The sequence below is a fragment of the Malaya genurostris genome, chromosome 2, assembly GCF_030247185.1.
Source record: "Malaya genurostris strain Urasoe2022 chromosome 2, Malgen_1.1, whole genome shotgun sequence".
Lineage (NCBI taxonomy): Eukaryota > Metazoa > Arthropoda > Insecta > Diptera > Culicidae > Malaya > Malaya genurostris.
The window spans coordinates 291,312,188-291,338,098 of record NC_080571.1 but is presented as its reverse complement, the minus strand read 5'-3'; the positions used below and the strand labels follow the sequence as shown (position 1 = coordinate 291,338,098).

The 25,911-nt window shown below is 41.2% G+C and overlaps 1 protein-coding gene across 3 annotated transcripts in view; it reads left to right on the top strand.

The window, feature by feature from the left end:
- LOC131430572 (nuclear receptor coactivator 2) overlaps positions 1–25,911 on the top strand; it is a 475,967-nt gene that overhangs the window by 431,934 nt on the left and 18,122 nt on the right. The window contains exons 7-13 of one of the 3 annotated variants that reach the window (XM_058595643.1): positions 8,491–8,901; positions 8,990–9,272; positions 9,339–10,501; positions 14,370–14,567; positions 14,985–15,068; positions 15,141–15,873; positions 15,940–16,467. In XM_058595643.1, the coding sequence (XP_058451626.1) occupies positions 8,491–8,901; positions 8,990–9,272; positions 9,339–10,501; positions 14,370–14,567; positions 14,985–15,068; positions 15,141–15,873; positions 15,940–16,467 (3,400 nt within the window). Of the gene's footprint in view, positions 1–8,490; positions 8,902–8,977; positions 9,273–9,338; positions 10,502–14,369; positions 14,568–14,984; positions 15,069–15,140; positions 15,874–15,939; positions 16,468–25,911 lie in introns of all 3 variants that reach the window. The other 2 variants (XM_058595642.1, XM_058595644.1) reach the window with 2 other exon arrangements.

The window sequence follows — 25,911 nt, the reverse complement described above, 5'->3', positions numbered from 1 at the left end:
AACACGCCCTCAGTGTTTTCGAAAGAAAGGTACTGAGGACCTTTGATGGCGGAGTGCAGAAGGAAGACGGAACGTGGAGACGACGTATGAATCACGAATTGCAACAGCTGCAGGGACTGGGCATGTCATAAGGATGTCGGACGACAGCCCAGTGAAAAGGGTTCATGAATCTAATCCGACTGGAACAAGAAGAAGAGAGGCGCAGCGAGCAAGTGGAGGGTGATATCCGAAGCACCCGTGCCTTGAGTAGCTGACGACGAGCAACCATGGTCCGAGTTTTGTGGAGACGTATGCTTGATACAGCGAAGGACACCCCAGGACCAGAGCTTCAAGCCATTGACATTTTAGCAGTGCCACTGTATCCGGTTTATAAAAAATGGTGACAAGTGTAACGTCGTTAATTACCGATGAATCACATCGCTGGGTGTTGAATCTATGATCTTCGAATCAATCATCAATACTACTCTATTGTCTGACCTTAAGGCTGCTTTCGACTCTGTGAACCACGAATTTTCGCTAACCAAGCTGAGCAAACTAAGATGCACGAGCAGATTTTGTCAATGGCTCCGAACATATCTCGTTAACCGTAAAGTTGTCGTACAAATTTTAAATACTGTATCTGAATCCTTTGCAGGCATCTCAGGAGTTCCTCAGGGAAGTACTCTAGGACCACTTCTTTTTTCGTTGTTTGTGAACGATGCTGCATTTGTCTTGGGGCATGGTGGTCAATTTTTTTTTGCTGACGATTTGAAAATTTTTCTCATTATTCGCAAAGAATTTCCGTGAGTTGCAACATCTTGTTAATATGTTTTACGAATGGTGTATAAGAAACCAAATGAATCTCTGTGCTTCGAAATGTTCCGTCATTAGCTATCATCGTACGTGAAGCATGTTTAATTTTAATTACACCGTCGCTGACACTCAGCAGCAACGCGTTGATCACGTCAAAGATCTAGGTGTCATTCTGGATGAAAAACTAACGTACACCCGCCATCTTCCAGCAATGATTGACAAAGCAAATCACTTAGTTGGATGTATATTTAAAATCTCGAGTGAATTGCGTGACCCACTTTGTTTAAAATCGCTATATTGCTCATTGGTTCGTTCACAGCTGGAATTTGCAAATGTTGTTTGTTGTCCATACAACTCAAAGGATGGAAGCTGTGCAACGTAAATTCGTGCGTTATACTTTACGGGAACTACTGTGGAGTAACCCGTTGAGCCTTCCATCATACGAAAATCGTTGTCAAATATTGGGGATTAAATCTTTAGCAGATCGTCGACGGCTTGTCAAGCCACTTTTGTATCTAAGTTACTACTGGCTGAATATGATGTTCCGGAACTTCTATCACAGAGTAATCTGTATGTTCCAGCACGTGTTCCAAGCCCGTTTTTTACAATGACTCGCCGTTTCATCGATTTCAGTGATGTGTTGGATTTCATTATGACCCCTTTACAGTTTCATCATCGGTTGCTATAAAATTAGATTTTTTATTAATATTTTTATTAGTTTTATTAGTTTAGTTCATTAAGACTTGTTGTCAGATGAGCATGATCCTAATAAATTAATAAATAAAAAAAAGTAATTCACTGTACTTTAAGAAAAAAAAAAATCAATACAATCATTTCTCTTCGTTTCTAATGAAAATTTCCACTTTTTTCCTGATTCCTTCCATCACACGTTGCACACCTCCGGAGCCCACTTCCTTGGCACATTTGTTCCACATTTTGGTCATCTGAGCCGCGTCCCGAGTTGTTTTTCCACTTTTCTTTAGCTTAAGCGCTTCATTGTTGCGCAAAATCTCTCGACGGGTCGGAACTGCGGGCAAATGGGTGCATTTATGCTTGTATCGATTAATTCTATCGATTATCGCGATACTACTGGATGACATCCCGGCTGTAGTGGCAACTCTCCAAATCAAGCCAAAACTTTACGAGCTTCAATGGAATCTTTACGAGCTTCAATGAAAGTTAGTACGCGGTTTTTGAGGCATTCTTCCTTCTACAGCTTTGGTATTTGCTCCGCAGCTACATATCCCTTGCCAAATCATCGATTTTGTTTTGGCAAGTTTTTTCATAAAGGCAAACTTAAACTTCGCAGGAACGTCTCCTCGTGCCGTCGCCGTGTAGATTTGTTGGCCAGGAAGCTGTCACTAATCCATTTCGAAGTGGGTTTTATTGTCGATGAGCAAGATCCAACTTCCGGTTCAGGAATTACAGGGTGATATGCATCAAAAAATGTGAAAATAATGTCACTCACATTTCTCGGAGATGACTGAACCTACTTTCACCATCTTGGATTCTACTGGAAGGTCTTAAGATGTCATAAGAATATTCCAATTTTCAGTTGAAGGTAGGGTGCTTAGTGTAAAAGTGTCAATTTCAAGAATTTTTTTATAAGCCTCCTCTTTATATTGGCTAGTAAATTTCTCTAGTTTGCAGACAATGAAAGTCTGTAACCAAATAAACCGTCGATAGTCCCATAAATGAATTGCTGAATTTTATCCAAGTCTGACTACCGGTACATTTTTTTCCAAAATTCAATTCATCTTCATAGAAAATCGAAAAAAAAATTGAAGATTATAAAGGGTGATTTTTTAAGAGCTTGAGAACTTTTTTAAACAATAAAACGCATAAAATTTGCAAAATCTCATCGGTTCTTTATTTTAAACGTTAGATTGGTACATGACATTTACTTTTTGAAGATAATTTCATTTAAATGTTGACCGCGGCTGCGTCTTAGGTGGTCCATTCGGAAAGTCCAATTTTGGGCAACTTTTTCGAGCATTTCGGCCGGAATAGCCCGAATTTCTTCGGAAATGTTGTCTTCCAAAGCTGGAATAGTTACTGGCTTATTTCTGTAGACTTTAGACTTGACGTAGCCCCACAAAAAATAGTCTAAAGGCGTCAAATCGCATGATCTTGGTGGCCAACTTACCGGTCCATTTCTTGAGATGAATTGTTCTCCGAAGTTTTCCCTCAAAATGGCCATAGAATCGCGAGCTGTGTGGCATGTAGCGCCATCTTGTTGAAACCACATGTCAACCAAGTTCAGTTCTTCCATTTTTGGCAACAAAAAGTTTGTTAGCATCGAACGATAGCGATCGCCATTCACTGTAACGTTGCGTCCAACAGCATCTTTGAAAAAATACGGTCCAATGATTCCACCAGCGTACAAACCACACCAAACAGTGCATTTTTCGGGATGCATGGGCAGTTCTTGAACGGCTTCTGGTTGCTCTTCACTCCAAATGCGGCAATTTTGCTTATTTACGTAGCCATTCAACCAGAAATGAGCCTCATCGCTGAACAAAATTTGTCGATAAAAAAGCGGACTTTCCGAATGGACCACCTAAGACGCAGCCGCGGTCAACATTTAAATGAAATTATCTTCAAAAAGTAAATGTCATGTACCAATCTAACGTTTAAAATAAAGAACCGATGAGATTTTGCAAATTTTATGCGTTTTATTGTTTAAAAAAGTTCTCAAGCTCTTAAAAAATCACCCTTTATTAGTGTAAGATAGAATGAACCAAAGCCTATAGTTCCGGAACCGGAAGTAAGATCCGCAACAAACTCAGGAATTCCCCACGAGACCGTAAGACATTCAATTTTTTTTCAAACTTGAATAAAATCAAAAACTTTGTTTGGGTATAAACTACCATGACCTTTTCAATTTGTAAACATTTATGTCAAGTTTATATAGATTAAAATGTGGCAACCCTGCACACTACACAAAATTGAGCAAAGTACGCTGTGTGGCGGTAGTGTTTTTTTTTCTTCCGTACCAGCACATACCGATGCTGAAAACCGAAGTGAGTTCCGTTTTTAAAGCTTTTCTCCACTATTACCAGAGCGTTCGAACCGGAACCGGAAACTATTAGTCCAAAAGTAGATTTTTTTATCCTCTTACTAACAAGGTCTTCAAATTAGATGAATTTACCGGTAAGTTTTATATCAATTTCGGTTCCCCATCGCTTTTGAAACAATATTTACGAAAATAAAAATTTTTCACTAATCGCGCTATAATACCGAAATTCGGATCTCGATAAACTTTTCGAAGACTTTTGAAAGAATTTCAAGGCCTTTTATTTGCATCTAGGTTTGAAAAAATCAGTCAAGAAATTTCCGAGCAGATCGAGTACGCATTTTCTCGCATACACATATTGCCTTGTAATTCCGGATCCAGAAGTCGGATCTGGATAAAATTCAATAGCGAGCTATGACGACCATAAGACCTTTCATTTGAATCTGAGTTTGTGAAAATCGGTTCAGCCATCTCTGAGAAAATCGATTCAGGATTTTCAGACATTATTTATCACATACACAAATAAACACACACAGACATGTTGTGATCTCGAGGAAGTAAGTCGAATGGTATATGACACTCGGCCTCTGAGCCTCCGTGCAAAAGTCGGTTTTCACAGTGATTGGCAAAAATACCGTTTGTATCGACTTTAAACGGGTTCATTTTCAATCTTCGGTAATAGAAAATGAATCTTTGCTTACGAGCAAATACCTCTCGATTAAAACAGGTACATTTTCAATGACGTACGTTTGTTACGCTTGCGCCTAAAGGAGGCTATGTCTTCTTATGTGATTTTCGGTCAGGACACAAGTATTCCATGTAAATCATTCGTCACCTACGACCATCAGCTAGCTACAGAAAGCTGCTCACTACGGCAGGCCTTGCGAAAAACTGGCCAAGAAGATTTCTACTACTGGACAAAAAATAGTAAAATTTTGTTCATTATTTAAAAATTCTTTATTTATTCTTCTAAATTTTTTTCGTCCCTCAAAGTAATCCCCCCCGGCCCCAATACACTTGGGCCATCGTTTTTTCCAATCCTCGAAACAGTTGTTAAAGTCAATTTCCGGAACAGCCTTCAGTGCGCGTAGTGATTAATGTTTTTCACTTCAATTGACTCAAAACGGTTTCCCCGGAGCGGTCGTTTGAGTTTACTGAGAAGTCACACGGAGCTAAATCGGGTAAATACGGTGGTTGCGGAACGATATTGGTTGAAATTTTGGCGAAAAAATTACGAAGTATCAATGCAGTATGCGACGGTTCATTTTTGGTGGTGCAAAAACCAAGAGTTATCGGCCCATAATTTCGGCCTCTTATTACAAATAGCTTCGCACAAATGACGCGTAACACGCAAATAGACAGTTATTGACAGTTTGGTCGGTCAAAAGGAATTTGGAGTGCATATATTAATGAAACATTAATAATATTTTGACGTGACACTTAGCACAGATGTTACTGACAGTCAAAAATATTTCGACCAACCTAGAAAAAAGGTTTTCGTGCGAAATATAATTCAAAAGTCTTACTACTTTTTTCCCACAGTAGTAGTATAGTCAGGAACAATGAACCAATCCCAGTACTTCGAAGCCAGAACTTAACAACAATCAACGAAATCTTCATCTGAAACCAATATAAAACAAGGTACGATTGCTTCAGCTAACAACGAATTTGAACGACCGGAAAAAACAATCATAAGACAAGAAACCCGTACAACAATGTTTCCAACAACAACAGCGATGTCAAATTACGGTGAAGGCGGTAATAGCTGACCATTGGGCCTCATGAAAAAGGATACAACGAGATCCAGTATATAAAAAATAGAACTGTTTTTAATTATTGTGTGGCTTAAGGGCTATATTTTCATAGCGTTACTTTAGTGGAATAAACTATATGTTTTCTGAGCGGCACTAGTTGATAGGGATGTCCGATACCGAGTCAATACTTTGAGGTATCGATACTTTTTTTTCAAGAATCGAGTATTTTTGGTATCGATATAGCATCAGAACGATACTGTTAGTATCGATACTTTTGGTCTCGATACTTATAGTATCGCAACGGATAAAAAAAGTTCCCATTACGACGTATGTTTTTTTACAGAGGCTTTAACCTTAAGGTCATTCGCCTCTTCGGGCCAGAAAAACTTTCTAAGACTATGTTCAGGGTTGGGAATCGAACCCAGGTGGGCTGCGTGAAAGGCATCGACTAACCCATCCCGCTATACCGTCCCTAATTGAACTTTTTTTTTCTTCGGATTTGACAAAGCGCCAGCTTCGTGCATGGATTGGTATGACGTAGACTAGCCGTTGTTGAAATTTGTTCTGGACAATCTCGCTTCTTGCACTGAAAGAAAGTGAAGTGAGTGAAAACCATCCACAAAACAGGCACATAAAGGCCATACTCTCAGAGGATTCAAACATTTCAATATTTCACACTCATTGCACTCTCTCTCTCAGTGCGCCTGTGGAACGACGCGAGATTGTCGAGTACGAATTTCAACGAGCGCTAGTCCACGTCATACCAATACATGCGCGAGCCTGGTGCTTCCGTTCCGTCCGTCCCTGGTCCCGTGGTAATAATAATAGTAGTTCAATTTTAACCGCAAAATTAGCACTGACGAGCCGAAGAAAAAGAATATGTGCTTCTGCCCAAACCAACGAAACTCCTAAATGTTCAATAGGAATTGGCTTTTAGTGTAGTATCCGTGTATCGACATAAAGGCTATGATATGAAATTTTTTGAGAAAATAAGTGAAATGTGAAATTCTTTGAAGTGGACCAAAAGTCACGAAAGGCGAGGTGCAATCTATGTGGCAAGAAATATGCGTATACTAGTTTCACAACAAATTTATGGAAAAACCTGCTGCTGCTCAAGTATCAATTGATACTTACAGGTATCAATACTTTATTGCCTTTTGATACCATGTATCGATACCCAAAATTTTAGTATCCCGATACCCTAGGTATCGATACTTTACCTTCCGAGTACCATCCCTACTAGTTGAACTGCTAGTGGAAGGGGCCGTTCAGTTTGTCACTAAAAGCCCCTTAATGTTGATGAAAATGAGCCATAGAAAAATGGTTTGATATAAGATAAAAAACGAAATAAAAATTTTTCTGCAGTTAAATTGGTCATTGAAAATATGGACAAAAATTGCCGATTTTAATGGGTTTACCAAAGATAAATAATAAAGACATGTACGTGCTTATAAATATTTTAAAAAAATGTGGTTCGTTCCCGGTACCTTCTGAAATAACCGCACTCACCGCTTGGTGGAGCGCGAGATTAATTGCATTGTTATCATTTCGACCAAAGTGTGCCATAAAATCTCAATATATACAAATGAGCTACCGAATCGAAAGGGTTCTCACATTTGCATTATGAATGTATGATGGGAACTCAGCAGTGCAACCAATGTATCACCATTGGTGCCAGTTTCACGGAGGACCGTAGATGTGCGCCAAAAAAAGATCGTGACTGTCATGTCTGGAAATTCGTTTGTGGGTTTACCTTCACCCGCACTGACGAAACTACCCATGCAGCATCAATCATAGTAACCCATGAGTCAACAGACAAAATTTGATAGCTCTATCAATTGAACTGTAACAGTGATGGCAAAAACAGTGAAGAAACTCCATCCAGAAGTGTGCGCGTTCGAAGAACGGCACCCCGTCGTGTCGAAGATGGACATCGTGCGGCACTTTGTGGACGCCGGATACGCCCGTTCCGGCATTTACAAAATCTTGGCCCACAATCAGAGCATCGAAAGAAAGTCCGGTTTCGACCGGCAGACAACCCTGAGCGACGAGAAGCTCCAAAGAGTACGAAATGCCTGCCGGAAGTAGCGTCGCTTATCAAGAAACACCATAAGGGTTAGAACGCGGTGTTTTGGTCGGATCTGGTGTCGGCCCACTACTTGAAGCGATCGTTGGAGGAGAAAGAGCTGCTGAATACTGATGTGGCACCCAAGTCGGCGAACTCGTCCAACGTCCCCCAGCTGCGTCCCACCCATAATTTCTGGGTCTACCTTAAGCGTAAAATCTACCTCAACAATTTTACCACAGAAACTGAGGAGGAATTGATAAATAAAACGAATAAAGAACTCAAAAACACAATGTTTTCGTCCGCCATGGCAAATGTTCCGTCTAACTGCCGGAAAGCCGCTCGCAAGGGCGTAGAATTTTTTCGCAAGTAAGCTTTAATAATTATTTCCATTGTAAATTTTTCAAAATCGATTAGCTTTTTTTATCACCATCCGAAAGAAAGTTCATTTTTCAATGCAAACGTTATTTTGATAGAATACCATAATCCCTATCTTAAATAGTAAATCAGTGTGTTGCCTAGAGAAGCTGACCAAATTCGCATATCGGAAGAATTTTAGAACTTTTACAAACCGTACACAGTGTGCATGTACTGTGTGCTATGATGTTTTGGGTAGATTACCCTCACCTAATGGCAACGCGGTTCTACGGATCACAGTAGGTTTCAGGTTAAAGCTTTCTTTCGTTTTCAATCCGATTTTACGTTCGTTTTGGATAACGAATTTATTCAATTTCTGAAACCCTCACATTCGCCTCAATATTATACCGTTCTTCATCACTTTGCAAACTCACTTTAATCAAAGTAATAGTTCTGAACCATAGATAAAAATCATCTCAACAATTTTTTTTTCCCTGTCATTTCAGTTTCGTCGCTTGCTGGAGCAAGGAAACCGCGATCTAACCGGATCGAACCGTTGCTCGAAGTGTTCGCCCGATTGCAGCGACTCCTGCAAGCTGCACCCGGTTCAGCAGGGTGAAGTTTCCTCCACGGAACCGCCACTGCCGGAACCGTCCGCCAACGGGCACTCGCCGGAGAAGTCGGCCTACTTCGAAGCGGTCCAGCATTACATCTCCAACGTGGGCTGGGCGCTGCTCGAAATCAACTCGGAGGGTGTCATCGAATGTGCCACCGAGAACGTACTGGACGTGCTGCACTACTCGCGTACCGAACTGCACGGACAGTCCATTTATTCGTACCTGCATACTGGTGATCATTCAAAGCTGAGTCCTATTTTAAATAAGAATTCGTTTGAACTGAACTGGGATCAAGATGAGGTGAGAGTTGAGCTTTTTTGTTTCCGTTTTTTGGGTGATTGATATTCACTGTCAATTTCCGCTGAATTAACCGTAGATGTTTTATCAGACACCAAAGCGAACGATTCGGACGAAGATTCGCTGGCTGCTGAAAGCGCCGGAGAGTGCCAACGATACGATCGAGCAGAAACAGCAACGCCAGGACAAGTACAAGGATCTGCTAATCATCTCCGCTCCCGTCAAAGATGACACCGACACCGAGTCGTCGTCGGTGCTTTGCCTAATTACACTACCAGAGGACGACCACCAGGGCGCCATCGAGAGCCACACTATGCCACAGACGCTGGATGAGCAACTGACGCTCAAGCTGGATATGAGTGGTGCCGTTATAGGTAAGTCTCGGAGTTTCGCATCAAACAATTCCGTCCTGACGATGGTTTTTTTTGTTTTCCTTGTAGATTTGGACGCAGCGACGCTTAGAAAACAATTCGCAGGATACCTAACCAAAGAGACTGTACGGTCAATCCACGATCTCTGTCACTTTCAGGATCGGCCTCGTTTGAACGAGCACCTCAACAATGTGATGAACGCGAACGGTACCGCTCAAATTTCGTCGTACCGATTGCGTCTCGGCGGACCAGACGTGTACGTACACGTCAAGGCCCAGACGAGATTATTTCGCAACAACAAACCAAATGAACCGGATTTCATAATGGCCATCCATACGATTCTGACCGATAGTGAGGTAGCCATGGTGGAAAGTGGACTGGCAAGCGGGAATAATCCGTCATCGTCGTCATCGTCTGGTTTGGCCATGCCAAGCACCAGCAGTAGTGGCAACACCGGTGGCAGTACCGCACGTCAACTACAACAAATTACGCAGGGAGTTAGTAACATGGGCGGACCGTTGATGTCCAGTATACTGAACGGAGGTGGAGCTAGTGGGGGGACTGGTCCAGCTGGTTCCGGTGGATCCGGTGGTCTTCAGGGTGTCCTAGCTTCGGTTGTATCGCCGCGGAGCAATCCGAACTCCTCGCTGCTGCAATCAGATAGTTCAAACTTTTTCAATTCGGATTTTGAATTCGAGTTTCCACATTCCACATTTGACATGGAGTCGGTCGGTGTTGGCTGGGATTCAAGGCCTGACTCGCGAACGAGTGTGACTCCGGTCAGTACGCCTCGGCCCCCGTCGGTAACGGCGTTCAGTCCTGCAGCAGCTCCCATGTGCCCCTCCCCACTCACTCCATACCATGGTGGAAGTGCCGGTGGACAGCCGTCTCCTTCGAACAACAATAACAACAACAGTATGACGAATAACAATACCGGTCCGTTCGGAGGAAATTTTCCATTTCCGTTTGATGACAAGGAGAAAATTCAGGAACAGATTCATCAACAGCAGCAGCAACAACAACAACAACAGCACCAACAACAGCAGCAGCAGCAGCAACAACAACAGCATCAACTACAACAGCATCAGCAGCAACCACAACAACAGATGGCCTCACACGACTCAGAGCGGTTACGTAATCTACTGACAACCAAACGATCTCACTCAAATGCCTCGTCCTCGTCTGGTTTGGATATGGATCATGACCACCGGAACCCGAATCGGATTCTAAAGGTAGGTGAAAGCTACGAGTATGGTTTCGATTACCGCAACGATTTCTCGGTGTCGAGAGATTGGGAATTGACATATAACTGCGAAGAACTGTTCTAGAAAGTATAGTGCAAGTTAGGGTAATCTTTCTAAAGTAGAAAAAAAAGAATTCATCTCAACATATTGAAATTTAAACCAAAATCAAACACATTGAATTGTTCCTGTAAACTCGAAACTTACGGTAGTTTCATCCAATACGAACGAATGTCATTGAATTCGGGAAAATCTAATCACCGATGGAACTCGAAGATTTTAACAAAAACTTTAAATTGGATATCAATATCAAATCAGATTAAACCCGAGAATTAAAAGAAAGCTTAAAGAACAGGTTCTTAGAGGAATTATCTTTTTAAAAACAAACAAACTAAAGTGTTGTTGTATAAAAATTCAACTTCATTGTATGGAATCAATCCTTTTTGAAAACGGAAGCGACTAATTTGTGTTGTTTTAAATTCATAGATGGCTTTTTGGTTAATTGGTTTCTCGTCGAAACCTTTATTTTGCGTAAGATTATGCCGCTCGTTTTGCTCTGGAAATGAAGGAATAACCTTTGAAACGTTGACCATTTTAAATAAGCACGAGCCGTTTTCTAACAGGTGGCGTGACTTGGCTTCTTATTACAATTATTTACCTTTACAAATAGGGTAACAGTACCCCCCCCCCCATTCGTCTCAGCTCCAGTAGTCTTCTCATATGCGAAAATCATCAGTTAGAGCGAGATCTTCTGTCTCTGTTCGATAGATTGACTTTAAGATGAAGAGTTCTCGCGTCCCTGTAAAAGCAGTATTGCACAATTTTCGAACTATTTTTCAGCAGTATGGCTTCTTAGAGCCAAAGCAAAGAAATTATATTCGATTTTATCACAACTCGTTGATTAAAAGTCGAGTAATCGGTAAAACATCGGTGGGGAATCTACTTTTGAGATGACTGAGCATCATTCGAACAACATTTTGTAATTTTGTCTATAAAATCAATGGAAATAATTAATTGCTCCAGGGAACCCTTAGCGTCTCACATTTTCAAAAAATCATTTTTTTAATGATTTATTATAACGAAACATTTCAAGAATGTTTTGTCAAGTTTTGAAGTCAATCGAAGTAGAAATCTTGGGCCTGTGCGCCGAGCTCTTGCTTCTTCGTAGAATGAGATTGCCATAGATAAAGGTCCATAACTTCCAGAGTTTCGTTCCAATAGGCTTGAAAATTTCACAGAATATTCTTGAAATGTTTTACTATCAGAAAATAGAAAGCAATTCATAAATGATTTTTCAAAAGTGTTAGACCCTACCCGCGTTAAAGTCAGGTCTAAATAAAGAATATGAAACTTCGAATTTTGTGGCAAATGAAGTGTTTCTACTGAAAGTTATTTCTATATGATGAAAACAGCCGCTGAAAGTCGTTGCATTTTGAAGTAAATGTGTCGGAAGTAGTTTCCCCGATTCAAAAGTGGCAATTTTAACGAAAACAAGGAACAAGCTGGATCGTCACCAAAGATGAAGACTTGTTGCAATCGCAAGGAAATCTTGCGAAATCACTCAGAGTTACTCAGTCATTAATTTGCTAATGATTAGGATCAATGGGAATGACCCGGAAGGTCGGCAATTTAGTGCCGTATAATTTCAAACCAAAGGATGTCGAAGGCCGTTTCTATACGTGCGAACAACTACCACAATTGTTACTGGCGATGGAAAATGGCACTCCGGCCATCTATCATCAACGACGCCTGAAGTTTCTGATCTGTAAGGAGTGTATCGAACATAAGCTATCCACAAATTTTTCTTTCAAATTATGATAAAAAACGATATTTTATTCAAACTAAAAATTGATCCTTTATTGTACGAGGTTAAACTTGAGCATAAAGAAAACCGGATGAAATTTAAGTTATATCTTCACGAGTTTTCGAACTTTTGATTGAACGCTCTTCATCAAGTTCCGGACAAGTGTTACATCGTATTTTTTGGGCGCCTAAGCCCAAATTTTTTTGAGATCCTGTATGTTCCCAGCTGCCTTACCAGTCTTCTTGAAGATTCTCTTCACGATTGCCCAGTAACGTTCGATTGGTCGAAGCTGAGGGCAATTTGGTGGATTGATATTTTTCTCAATGAAATTTATACCCTTTTCCGCACGCCAATTGAGAGTGGTTTTGGCATAGTGAGCCGACGCCAAATCCAGCCAAAACGGTGGAGGTGTACTACGCTTCTTATATAAAGGCAGCAATCTCTTCTGGAAACACTCAGATGGATAGATTTCCGCATTTATAGTTCCGGTAGTGTAAAAAATTGTTGACTTCGAACCACAGGAACATATTGCTTGCCATACCAGTACCTTTTGGCCGAATTTCTCCACTTGAATCGACCTGTCCGCATCGCTCACATCCTCCTCAACGTCGACAGTAAAGTATTGTGGACCTGAAAGGGGTTTTGAGTCCTCCTTTACATAAGGCTCATCGTCCATCAAAACGCATGCATCCGGACCCTGCAAAAGACGCGAATACAATTTCCGGGCCCTTGGTGCTGCTTGCTTCTTCTGTTTTACACGTTTGTTCCGAGATTTTCTGCTTCTTGTAGGTCTTGTAGGTGATTTCGCCTCTTGATACGCTGGACTATTCCGACACTCGTTCCTGCAAAATCACGTATTGACATAGATTTATTCTTCATGATCAGAGATACCACTTTCTGGTCCAGTTTCGGGTTGGAAGAACCGGGTTTTCTGCCTCTTCCTGGTAGTTCATCCTAAGAATAATGTTCCCCAAACTTATTAATTATGTTTTTAACACTGGCATGATGAATTCCAAACCGCATCGCCAACTTTCGCATAGTAATACCCTTCTCACTTAGCCATGTGTCCAGAACTTTAATTTCCACTTCCTTTTCAATACGCGACATTTTGAAAACGCAGAATTTCAACCGCACAAACAAGTAAAGAATCGAAAGCTGACAGCTCAACGCAGAGTATGCTGCGATCTGAGCATAAAAAACCATCACAAATACATGCGTACAGGACAAATGTATGTGGATAGCTTATTTTCGATACACTCCTTAAATGGAGTGACCAGCTGAGTGTGTTTCGATTCGTTTGAGTCGTACATTGTAAGGAAATTTTTTATAGGGACTCAATTTTTGAGCACTACGGCTTCACGAAATCAGAGATGACCTCATTTTAGTGGCGTTTAGTAAAATGTTAAAATAATATCATAAAGATATCAAATGTAAGGGAAGAGAAATTCGCGATTTTAACGGCAGAAAAGGTGATAAACTCAGGATCGACCTGCTTCGATTTGGATAAAATTTGGCACATGTCTTGAGTATAGCAAACCAATTCAATTCAAGGTTGGTTCAAATCGTAACTTGGAACTGATTACTTCTACCATAAAAGTATCTAAGCAGAAGTTGTAGGGAATCAATTGGAAACTCTAAAAATGCACCGAAAAAATGAAATACTTTTTATGGAAAATTAGAAAACCTAGAATATGATGATTTTTTACCCATTTCTTTCAAAGAATCAAACGATTTGCAATTCTAATATAAAGGTAATTTCGCCGATTCCGGGTCTGGTACCGGCATAGTTAATCAAATAATCTTAACTAGGAACACACAGCCATCCAATGTATAGATAGAACTAGAAATAAGTACTCCAAATCTCACTAATCGGAAATTCGATCACTACTTTCCTCACTAAACTCTACTTTCCTAATTTTCCTGTAGCTTTTTGATTGTAAATATTTATGTGATCTGAACTCTGAAACGCATTCTACGCTTCATCCTGTCGACCCCCGCCTACTTGTGTTCGGCCCACGTTTGCTGACTTGAACAAAATTTTGTATATTTTTTTAGGGCTTACTAAATTGCGAAGAAGATAAGGATAGTAACGGAAATAAGTTAAGCACTACTGCGGCTCTTTCACAACGTTTACCTCAGTCGGTTAGAGTCCACCAGTCGTCGCATGGTGGTGGTGGTAGTAGTGGTGGCTTAGGGGGCAGCCGCCCGGGCGGCACAGAACTCAAATCTGGTAGCAATAACATGCTATTGCAGGTACGCGTATTTTCACTCACTAACTTTCTTCTACTCTCTCTGTCTCTCTCTCTCTCTCTCTATCTATCCTCTTTTGACACAGTTTCTTTTAAACTTTCTAGTAGACTGTCTAATACAAGTTTTACATATCTGTTTACCAACACTTGTTCTATTTCTAGTCTGTTTTCCAAGTATAATTTGTTCTTTGGTTAGTCTCGAGCCCCCTGTAGCTGGTACTTTCACTTGTGTGCACATTTTTTGTTCACATTTGGGGTGCACTTTTTTTTTAGTACGTTGTTTGATTTGTCAAACGATTTGGTTTAGCATCCTGCTTTGTTTACTGACCGAGTGACACAGTTCGAGTTTGAAAATGAGTTCATCCCGCTCTGATCCCGCCTTTGAAAATCTAATATTTTTCCGTTTTTTTTTGCCCTGCAGCTACTCAACGAGAAAAGTGACGACGATGATCCGGAAGCGCGGAAACGGCCGAGTGAACTGATGCGACAGTTACAGAAAGTTAAAGTAAGTGACTTTTGGATTGACGTGACAAGAGAAAAAAAACCACTACATCAACTTTTTTCCAAATCCGTTTAGGATGAACCGAAGGAGCACCCGGCCCCGCTCAACAACGAGGAACTAATCCAGATGCTTCGATTGCAGGGAAACGATCGCAAGCGACCCTCGAACGAACCGGATGAGGGTGGTGCCGCGAAACGCCCCGATGATAAACCGTCCAAACTGCGCGAGAAGAACAAAATGCTAGCCTCGCTGTTGGCCAATCCGGCCAAGGCTCCAACACCGTTACTGCCCGGTCACCTGCCTCTGAACCGCATCATCCCCGATATACCCATCTCCAATGTGGCCCGGCAGATGGCCAGTGTCACCAGTTCGACACCTCCGAATCAGAGCATCAACAACAACAACAACCTGACAACCAACAACAATAATCTGAAACAAGTACAACAGATTAACCATCAGCTGCGGATGCATCAACAGCAGCACATGCGCAAATCAGCTATGCCTTCACAATCACAACAGCCACCTACTTCATCCGATATCTACCTCAGCCACCAACAGCAGCAGCAGGCGCTACTACAGCAGCAACTGGTTGCTTCCCAGCAGCGTCAGCAAAATTTCTCCCCAGCGATTCAAGACTCGGGCATCGGTTCGGTCGGTAGTGGTCCGTTCGCGACATCCTCGTCGGCCACTTCAACCACCAATCAACCGACACCCGAGTGGGATCCGGAGCTAAACGAAATACTTAACCACGTAATCGATATCGCTCCCGAGGGTAACTTTGGCGAAAGCGAACTCAATAGTCTTTTAGGTGCGCTTCCGGCTTGACGGACGCTATCAAATCTAACGCTAACGAATACTCTAACGCTCATTGCAGGTATAAGTTCCATCGAGTCATCCACATCAACCACTCCATCCCAATCGAGTCAGCAGGACATCCAGGAAAAGCTAGCGATTAACGCAATCCAGAAATCCCTGATGCAGATTGAAAACGTCACCTCACCAATGCAGTACAGTGGAAGTCCACCGGCGTATCCGATGCACGGTATGGGCCCCGGAGGTTCTCCGGCAGGCGCCATGGGTCCACAGCAACAGCAGCAACAACAACAACAACAGCAGCAAGGTCCCGGTACACCGACATCTTCCAATCCGCCGAACTTTACCCCGCCTCCAGTATACACACCGCGCATGCGTCTGTCCGGACCGGGACCGGGACCGGGTGGTGTCGGACAGATGGGTAACGGTGCACCCGGAGCGAATGCGCTTGCCATTCAGAAGTTGCAGAACCATCACCAACAGCAGAACCGGTTGCACCAGGAACAGCAACGACAGCGGCTTTTGCAGCAGCAGAAGCAACAGCAGATGGTCGTCCCTGTCAATGCGACCGCCAATGCCGACATAAACCGTAAGTGAACTTTTGTCCTATAGTGTCTGTTATTACTGATCAAAAATTTCGAAAAAAAAGAGTGTATGTTTTTATACCAAGAAGGTAAAATCTTTGAATTTGGCTTTCCCTGCATGTCCAATTTAAAAGAGTCATACATCCAATAGACACCACTCATTAATTGCTGGGAAGCTGTATTTATCGCCCCAAGCTGAGTAGTACATAACAAAACGGTTCTTTTTTGCTTTATATTCCGGGTAAACAACGATTCGAAATCCCTTATTGTAAGACTCTGGACGAGCGTTCTGGCTTCAAGTTTCAGTGTTTATCACTTACCCATGGTACGCTAATAATGCTCAAGTCTCCCTCTTCTTGATCGATCAACCATGCTTTTTCAATCGAATCTTATACTAGAGCCATTTTTACTAGGCTGTTTCGTTTTGTCGATAGTTAACAACTTCGTGTGGTTTTTCTGAGTTCAAATTATGCACGATTTTCAAATCGAGTTCGCCTCTGTGTTTCTCTTTTGCTATCATTGTTGATGGTTACCAGTAAGTATACGAATTCGTCAGTCACCTTTCTAGCATCTGTTTCTCTCATGTGTCTTGTTCGTTGATGCATTTAATGCCCGTCCTGTTCGGTCTAGTTTCGACCTCCAGGCCGATGTATGTTTCCATCATCGTGTCAAAGTAACGTTTCCCAATATCAAGTGATTGTTCTTAAATTTACGACACGACGACATGATCAGTCAGTCCGGAGAAATATCGGCACAAAATTTGTTCGTTATATCTCATAACGTTCGTTCGTTATATATATTATTATCGATTGTGTCGTATGCCGCTTTAAAGTCAATGAATAGGTTGTATTCACGACACTTCTGGAGTACTTGTCTTATCGCGAATATGTAAATCCCGCTTGGTACGCCCCTACGAAGCCATTGCCATTGGCGATAGACGACGGCAAAGGATTTTGGAGAGTACTTTGTAGGTGGCGTTCAGCAATGTGAGTGCACGGTAATTGCAACGAACTAGCTTATCGCCTTTTTTGTAAACTGGACATACCATTCCATCCATCCATATCTATGGTAGAATTTCCTCCTCCCAAATCTTAGAAATCAGTGCCAGTGCCTCTCCTCCATGTTCGAGCAGCTCGCCTGGTAACTGGTCATTGCCCGCGGCTTTGTTGTTCCTCAGCTTGCCGATCTCTTATCAGTTATCTCCGACAGATCAGGTGCTGGGGATCTGTCGTCGGCTGAGCGTGCACCCAGATTGATTCTTGCGTTTTTCTCTGTATCTTGTGCCTCGCCATTCAGATGCTCGTTATACTACTGCTTCCACCTGTTGATCACCTCACGTTCGTTCATGAGAAGATTACCACTGATATCTCGGCCTGTGGCGTGTAGCCTCTACGTGAGCAATTCACCTTCTCATAGAACTTCCGTGTGTCATTTGCGCGTTACAGCTGTCAATAGCTTCGCGATTTTGGTCTTCCTGGTGGCGCTTTTTCCTCCGGAAAACCGTGTTCTCTCTGTTTCGCGCCTGTCTGTATAGTACAAATCGCTCTTGCTTCAAAGACTAGTTTACCACAAAATTACAAATCTGTGACATGGTAATGAGTTTTTTTTTCGATTAGGGCTTTGAAAACAAATGAAAATAACGGAATTAGTATAACCATAGCAACGTCAAATAAAGTTGCCAATTAAGAATGTATCCGATGATTCCTACCTGTCAAGACTGAATGAAAGAAAGGGCTAGCCCGACGACACGACCGACGACACGACCTGCCACTCGACTATCAAAACTGTATCGCAAATCTAACTACCCCTCAGTAACTGGTAATGTCAAAACGAAATCGCTTGAAAAAATGTTGGAACTGGCAACACAAGTTGGAAAATTATTGATTTTGAAAAACAGTTACCAGTAGCCTTGGTAACTACATATGGAATATAAACAAAAAAAAAAATTCTCACTTAAAACCAAACCACTGAATGTAGTTGGCCCGCTGGCAGGTATTAAATTTATTCATGTTTGAGTCATTTTTGCACAATTTTGATTTAATTTGTTTTCTTCGTTTCTAGTTTTTTCCATAAGGTTTGTAATCAACTGTGAAAAAGAAGCACCCACTGATTAACTTGTTGGTGTCATCTGTATTTGGATGTGATAAAGGACAGTTTGTTTATATACATTAAAACAGAAAATGACATTGACCTAGATATTGGCAATCATTCAAAGCTGTTTGGTGCCTCTGCAGTACTCAAAATGAAGGTGGCGCGTAGCTGTTTATGAAGATTGATGGTGTTATACTTTGCATGTAATATTTTAACACATGATTTTCATATACATATTCAACAGATTGAACAGTTTATCGAATGTGTGAATAAAGTTTATGAAAAATAGATGACAGAAAAAATGTTCAAGTATAATTTTCGACTTTAATTATTCCATCATAATTATAAAATATGATGACTGTAATAATTCAGTTGAAAAAAAAAATTAAAATAAAAGTATTGAATAAATTTTTTACTGTAGACTACGATTTAACCGATATAATCAACTGCGCAACCGGTTGAATGTATTATATAAAATTGAGTATATAAAGGTTAAATGTGATAGCTTATTAAATTCTACACAATAAACGGAGCGATCGTATTTTCTGTTCGGATGATACAGTTAATGCTAACTGTTTTATTTAATAATTGGGGGGGGGGGGCAAAGACAGGTTAAGTTGGGGGGAGTAGGGTGTTTACAGTGGTACATTACAATTTACAATTTTGTATACATTTCATGAGGGGTATTCTTGTAGTTCGGTCCTGGTCGGTTTCCGCTTCGGCCGCGGGGAGGTCCTGGTCGGCATTCCAGTGGGACATCAGCTGACGGATGGTCCGTAAGGGTGGTGTCCTGTATCGGATGGGTGTAGTTCGGTCGCCGGGTTCCGGTTGGCGAGGCTGTATTGTTGGAGGTTGGTGCCGTGGTCAACATTCCGGGGGGTCCTCCCCCGCGGATGGCACACAGTGATGCGCTGAATCTCGGGCGATTGTGGGTGTCAGTGCTGTGGTTGTTGGTGAAGAGCCGCGGGTGCTCGCGGGACGATAACATCGTTCTGCTGGTGGTGAGGCGGCTGCCGGGAGGTCCGATGAAACGAAGACCGGCGGGCAGTGAGGCCGTGGCCGTGCATTGGTAACCTAAATTATGTATATCTAAACTATTTATCTACCATCTGGTTTAAATTTACAAATAACTGTTCTTAGGAAACGATTAGAAAGATGTTGTATCTCCTTCTTCAGAAGCATTTTCGAAGGCGGCGAAAGAGTGTTAACTGCAAATAATAGAAAAATAATATTTTATAATAAAATTAAAGCACTCACCTGCACTCAACTTTATCATAATTTTCATTGATGATGATCCACATTATTCAATATCTCTCCGGAATTCACTTAATTAGAGGAAAAGACACAAAAATTCTAAACGGTGGAATTATTCCACAACTATTTCAAACTCTTTGTTTATTTATTGTGTTGCTCCTTGGTAACTAGAGCATAGCAACTTAAACAGTGTTGCCCGAATAGTTAGTTTTTGTCATTTTCAAGGGGTCGCTATATTTATGGTAACTGGTGGTAAATCGCTCACGAACACTTTTTATTCCGATTTTTCTTCGGAGTGTCTGGTCGTGTCGTCGACACGACCTTCCACTCGTCTATCAAAACTGTGGGCATTATTACCGTTCTCACTCCACTTTCACATTCACTTCACTTACATGTCACTTCACTTGATTTTACCTATTACCGGTATCACGCATAGTGAAGTGATCACTGTGGTGGAAAAAAACTAATTTTTTCAACAAAATGTTGGTGGCGTGATGTTCATAATGACATCAAGTTCATTCAAGTAATTACTTTTGTCTCAGAAGTGACTTTCGTAATAAGGACCTACATTCACTTCACTTGATTTCCACCGTGAAGTGATACCCATAATAAGGGTAACAGTCACTCCACTTGGTTTTCACCGTGTAGTGACACCGGTAATAAGGGCCTGTATCGCAAATTTTAGTACCCCTCAGTAACTCGTAATGTCAAAACGAAAACACTAATAAAAATGTTAAAACTGACAACACAAGTTGATTATTCATTTAATTTTTTAACAACTGCCATGGTTACTATTTATTGAAGGAGTGTAGAATGCAAATAAATGTGAAATGATGACATGGGGGCGCCAGCAAGGTGGAATTGGAAGCGTATATGATGAGAACAGATATTGTACTGTTGCAGAGATATCCCAGCGCTTGATCGGATCAAAGATCATGAAGAAAACGGGAATATTCTGAACAGTATTACATGAATGATATGGCCAGACTAATAGTGATATATTTAATCTGAACATGGATGTAAATTTCGGAATAAATTCAACTTTGTAACTAACGAGTGAATATACATTCCCACTTTCATATTTATTCGTGGGTTTTCAAAAAATTTGAATATTTTTGGCATGATAATACTAAAAGAAAACTAGTTATTTTATGTTAAGTATTGAAACAAAAAAGAATACGTTTTATTACATGTTTAATGGGTTATTAACAGTATTAGGAAAATGGCCATTTGTTGCACAATGCAAAAGCTAATGCCGTTGAGCATAACTTCAAAATAGTAATATCAGTTTGGTTCGTACATCTTTTTTAATAAACTGATGACTTTTCTCAAGCATTCATAGGCCTTAAGTCAGTCGTAATTTTGAGAAACACATTATGTGTGTCTACCCAAGCCGTTTATTGAGTACAGTAACAGTAACTATCCGTTAACATACTGCTTATGAGATATGGGAGGACGAAACGAAATGAGCAAAGCGTATTCTGATGCTATTCCTTTCTTTCGACCTGGTCGTCAATTTTGTACACTGGATCGGTTTCGCTTCGTCGTTGTGCAGCCTTAAGATTGAGAAACAAATTAAAAAAATATACTGATAGTTTTTTGTTGTACCTGTAGTAAACCTTTGAATATCCAGCTTTCAGCTTAGTAAGTGAACTTTTCGGTTCCTAAGGACCGGTCAACTTTTTTCCCTTTTTTACGTCGAAAAATAAGTTGTAAAAATATTCCACAAATTGTACTGGTCGATTGATTTGAAATCCTGATAGCTACTTTCTCCCAAGTACAAGTCACTGCAGTGTACTATTAGGGAGCTCCCCTAACTGGTGCGACAGAAGTAGCATTCGTGAAATAAACTGGTTAGTTGTACTTTTTATTCAACCATAGTCAAGGCTTAACATACCTGATACAAGACCTTTCCCATATTCCGGGATCTCTTTTTCAGACTATTTGTTTATTTAGTCTAGGATGCCTTGGTAACTAGCTCGTAGCAACTTAAACAGTGTTGCCTGATAAAATTATTTTCACCGTTATCAAGGGGTCGCTAAATTAATGGTTACTGACGGTAAATCGTCAACGAACAATTTTAATGGTAATTTTTCTTCGGAGTGTCTGGTCGTGTCGTCGGCTAGGCTAAACTGATCATTCATTGAACCAAATAATAGCGATGTGTTTGTATGGGACCTAGAAGTATTGGGATTTGTGTTTTTTGCGACCATCAATTGTCTAAAACAAAGATAAACTCAAGATCGAATAGTCTGCGATTTCTTATGTAAAATTTGAATAGGATCCCTCAATGAGCTCGGTCCACTGTCAGTTTCAGTATTTTGAAGCAAAACAACAAGCGTCTGATCGCTAGATGCGTCGTAACTATGACAATGATTGTTTATGTTTGGAAAAATAATACATTACAATATGAACGAAACTGAACAATTTTGCATTATATCCAGTGATTATTACAATAAGAAAGTAAAAACTACTTAGAACCATTGCCTAGAATTTATTTAGTTTGTTATTGCCTCATTCCATGAAGCATTAAAGTCAGTTGTGGAATGAAATCATTATGTGCTGTATGTAAACAAATATTTGATTCCTTTCTAACTTGTATTGTTTCCATGGCATTTTGTCGGAACTAGTCGACGCTTATTAACGGAGGGTTAATAAAATTACATTATTACTGAACCAACTGGTTCACGATTACTGGCCCAACACTTTTCAATGAATCGTATGGGACATTGTAATCTTGAGTTTATCTTTGGTCTAAAATATATAGTCTTATCTACTCGAATCGGTTGATGCATAGAAATATTTCCATATATTTGTTGTTGTATTCCTTTTATGGAGTTTGACTTTCCTTTTATGGATTTCAACAGACAGGTGTAATGATATCGATAATCTGTTTAAAATTGATTAAGCTGTAGATGTTCAAAACCCGACCACTTTTTGTGGTTTGGTTTTATTCTCCGTGTTATGAAGTCGCATCTCTATATCGAAAAAAAGGATGTAGTCCCACGTCAAAAAAATCATAACAAATTGCCATGACTTGAACCATGAATGAATGAATGACCATGAATTTTTCAATCATACCCATGATAAAACGGATTTTTTTACCTCGTTCGAAGACGTAGGACGAATCCTTTGTCCCTCCCTTCGGAGACCTCTCTTCACCTCTCTCATTTTCGATATATTAATCGATCTGATGTCTACAGCTATTCTACAGCTTTCCGATCCCCTTGTACGGTCTCTGCAATGCTATTTATTGATGGTCTTGTTTTCGGCCCATGATCCATTTTCAAAAGTCGCTCAAGTGACTCTTTGTGATGCGCGTATTCCTCGGTAGTACGTTATCTTAGGAGAATGTCGGAGCGCCTGTACTCCATGTTAAGAGCGGCTTCAAACAGCGTCTGTTCTGGTATCCAGCGGCTGAGTATGAAATGTTGTATCATGTCAAGCTAAATTCATGGTGGCAATCTCATCCTAGTGCTAGTTGGGACGTTAAACAGAGCAAGAACGATGATGCTCCGGCGAGACAGAGGGTTGGCGTAGGTCTAATAAGCCATCCGTAAAATATTTATTGCGAATAATACAGGAGAGATTACGAGCCGGAACAATCGGCATAGACCCACCCGACGAAATAAGGACTAGGATTGGAAACTTGGAACATGGAACTGCAAGTCGCTAGGTTTCGCCGGCTGCGACAGGATAATATACAACGAATTAAATCCTCGAAACTTCGACGTCGTTAAGGTAGGGATGGCAAAAACACGGATCCGTTCTGCACGGTACTCACCTTCACTCGTGAGCACACCACCAGGAGTATTGAATGCTGCGCTTCGTGCCCGTGTTGAAAAACAAACACCGAACGCAGTAGAAACAACGGTGATTGGATTTTCTGACAGTACTGAGGTCGAGTGTTCCTGACTTCGGCAAACACCGAAGCCGAGTGTTTCCGATTTTGCCTTATACGTTGCTTGTACTAAAGCGCCTATAGTGCCACGGTATGACGAAAAATGCGTTTGAATGATTAATTCTTTTTTCATCTATTCGCGTCTGATTGAATTCAATTGATTGACAATATAACCAACGCATAGGTGCTCTTTGGTGCCTTCGCGAAATTCAAAACACTCGGATCCGGTGTTTAACGAAACTGAAAACACGCGGTTTCGGTGTATGCCGAAGCTTGAAAGGCCAGTGCCGAAAATAAAACAGCGCCACGAGCACCGTGGCTTCGGATATTGCGTTTCGTGTTTCTCTTTGTGCACTGGCACGCAATGGCATTCTCAATACACGCGGTGGCGGTGGGTATATGAAGCATGCAGTTCAGTACAGTGTTTGGACATGCCTGCGTTAGGGACGTTTTTTCAATTGCAGCATCACTAACGTGCACTGCCCACACGAAAGGAGACCCGATGATGTTCTACGTGCAACTGGAACAAGCCTATGACGGCTGCCCACGCAGGGACGTAAAAATTGTCATCGGTGACATGAATGCCCAGGTAGGAAGCGAGGCAATGTACCGACCGGTAATCTGGCCGAACAGCCTGCATGCCGCATCGAATAACAACGGCCAACGGTGTGTCAACTTTGCGGCCTCCCGAGGAATGGTAGTCAGAAGCACCTTCTTTCCTCGCAAGGATATCCACAAAGCTGCCTGGAGATTACCTGACCAACAGACCGAAAACCAAATCGACCACGTTTTGATCGACGGAAACTTTTTCTCGGACATCAACAATGTTCGCACCTACCGCAGTGCGAATATAGATTCGAACCACTACTTGGTTGCAGTATGCATGCGCTCAAAACTTTCGACAGTGGGTACCAAACGTCGAATCCGAACATCGCCGTTTAACATCGAGCGGATCCGGGATGCTGGAGTAGCTCAAAATTGCACGCAGCAGTTGGCAGTGGCACTAACAATGGAAGAGCAGCTTGGTGCAGCTACTCTTGAAGATAGCTGGAGAGACATCCATTCTGTAATAGTCAGCAACGCTAGATACGGCGGCTCCGAACATAAGGAACGACTGGTTCGACGACGAATGTGAACAGTTACCCGGGTAGAAGTGATTTGCAAACCAATACCAAATTCTGTCATTAAAATCAAACATCTCAATGGTAGAAATTAACATTATTTAGTTTGAAATAAGAGTTAAAATATCAAAAATCATAACAAAGTCTGCATGAGAAAATAGCAACAAAATAAAAAATTCTGTCATTGTAATATCAAACCAAGAACAAAATATTTATAGAAGATGAATTTGTTCATTATTTTATATTCTAGCATTTAGAATAGAGTAATATCTTAAGTATTTCTCTTATCAAATTCTGATGCAGTTTATTAAATGGTATTTTATTTGAAGATAAAACTACTGGGTCAATTTAGTTAATGAAATTGAAATAGTTCATCAATAACGAAATAAGATATTATAACTAATTTTGATGTTGAACAGATATTGTACAATGTCTTGATCCCTTGATGAAATATCACGAGAATATCAAGTATCACTCTGACAACACAGAGACATCAAGCCAAGATATGATGGTAAAATTTGTTATTATTTTGACCTTTGTTTACTATTTACACCTACCCGGGTAGTGGCCGAGAAGAATGCAGCTTGGGCGAGCAAGCTGCAACATCGGACGAGAGCAAACGAGGAGTGATAAAGACACGCGCGGAACAGATTAAACTCGGTATCCCGTAGGAAAAAGCGCAAGACGCTTCGATCGAGCAAAATTCGCCGTCGTACGAAGTTAGCTATCTACAAAACGCTGATTAGACCGGTTATCCTCAACGAGCACGAGTCCTGGAAAATGCTTGCGGAGGATCAACGCGCACTGGGTGTTTTTAAACGGAAGGTGTTGCGAACCATCTTTGGCGGAGTGCGGATGAAAGACGGTACGTGGAGAAGGCGAATGAACCATGAACTGCACCAGTTGCTGGGAGGACCAGCCTTCGTCCAAACGGCCAAGGTCGGGTGTTAGAATGTCGGAGAACAACCCGGTTAAAATGATCCTCGATAATGATCCGACCAGTATAAGAAGAAGAGGTGCGCAACGGGCAAGATGGATCGATCAAATTGAGGACGACCTGCGGCCCCTCCGCAGCTACCGAG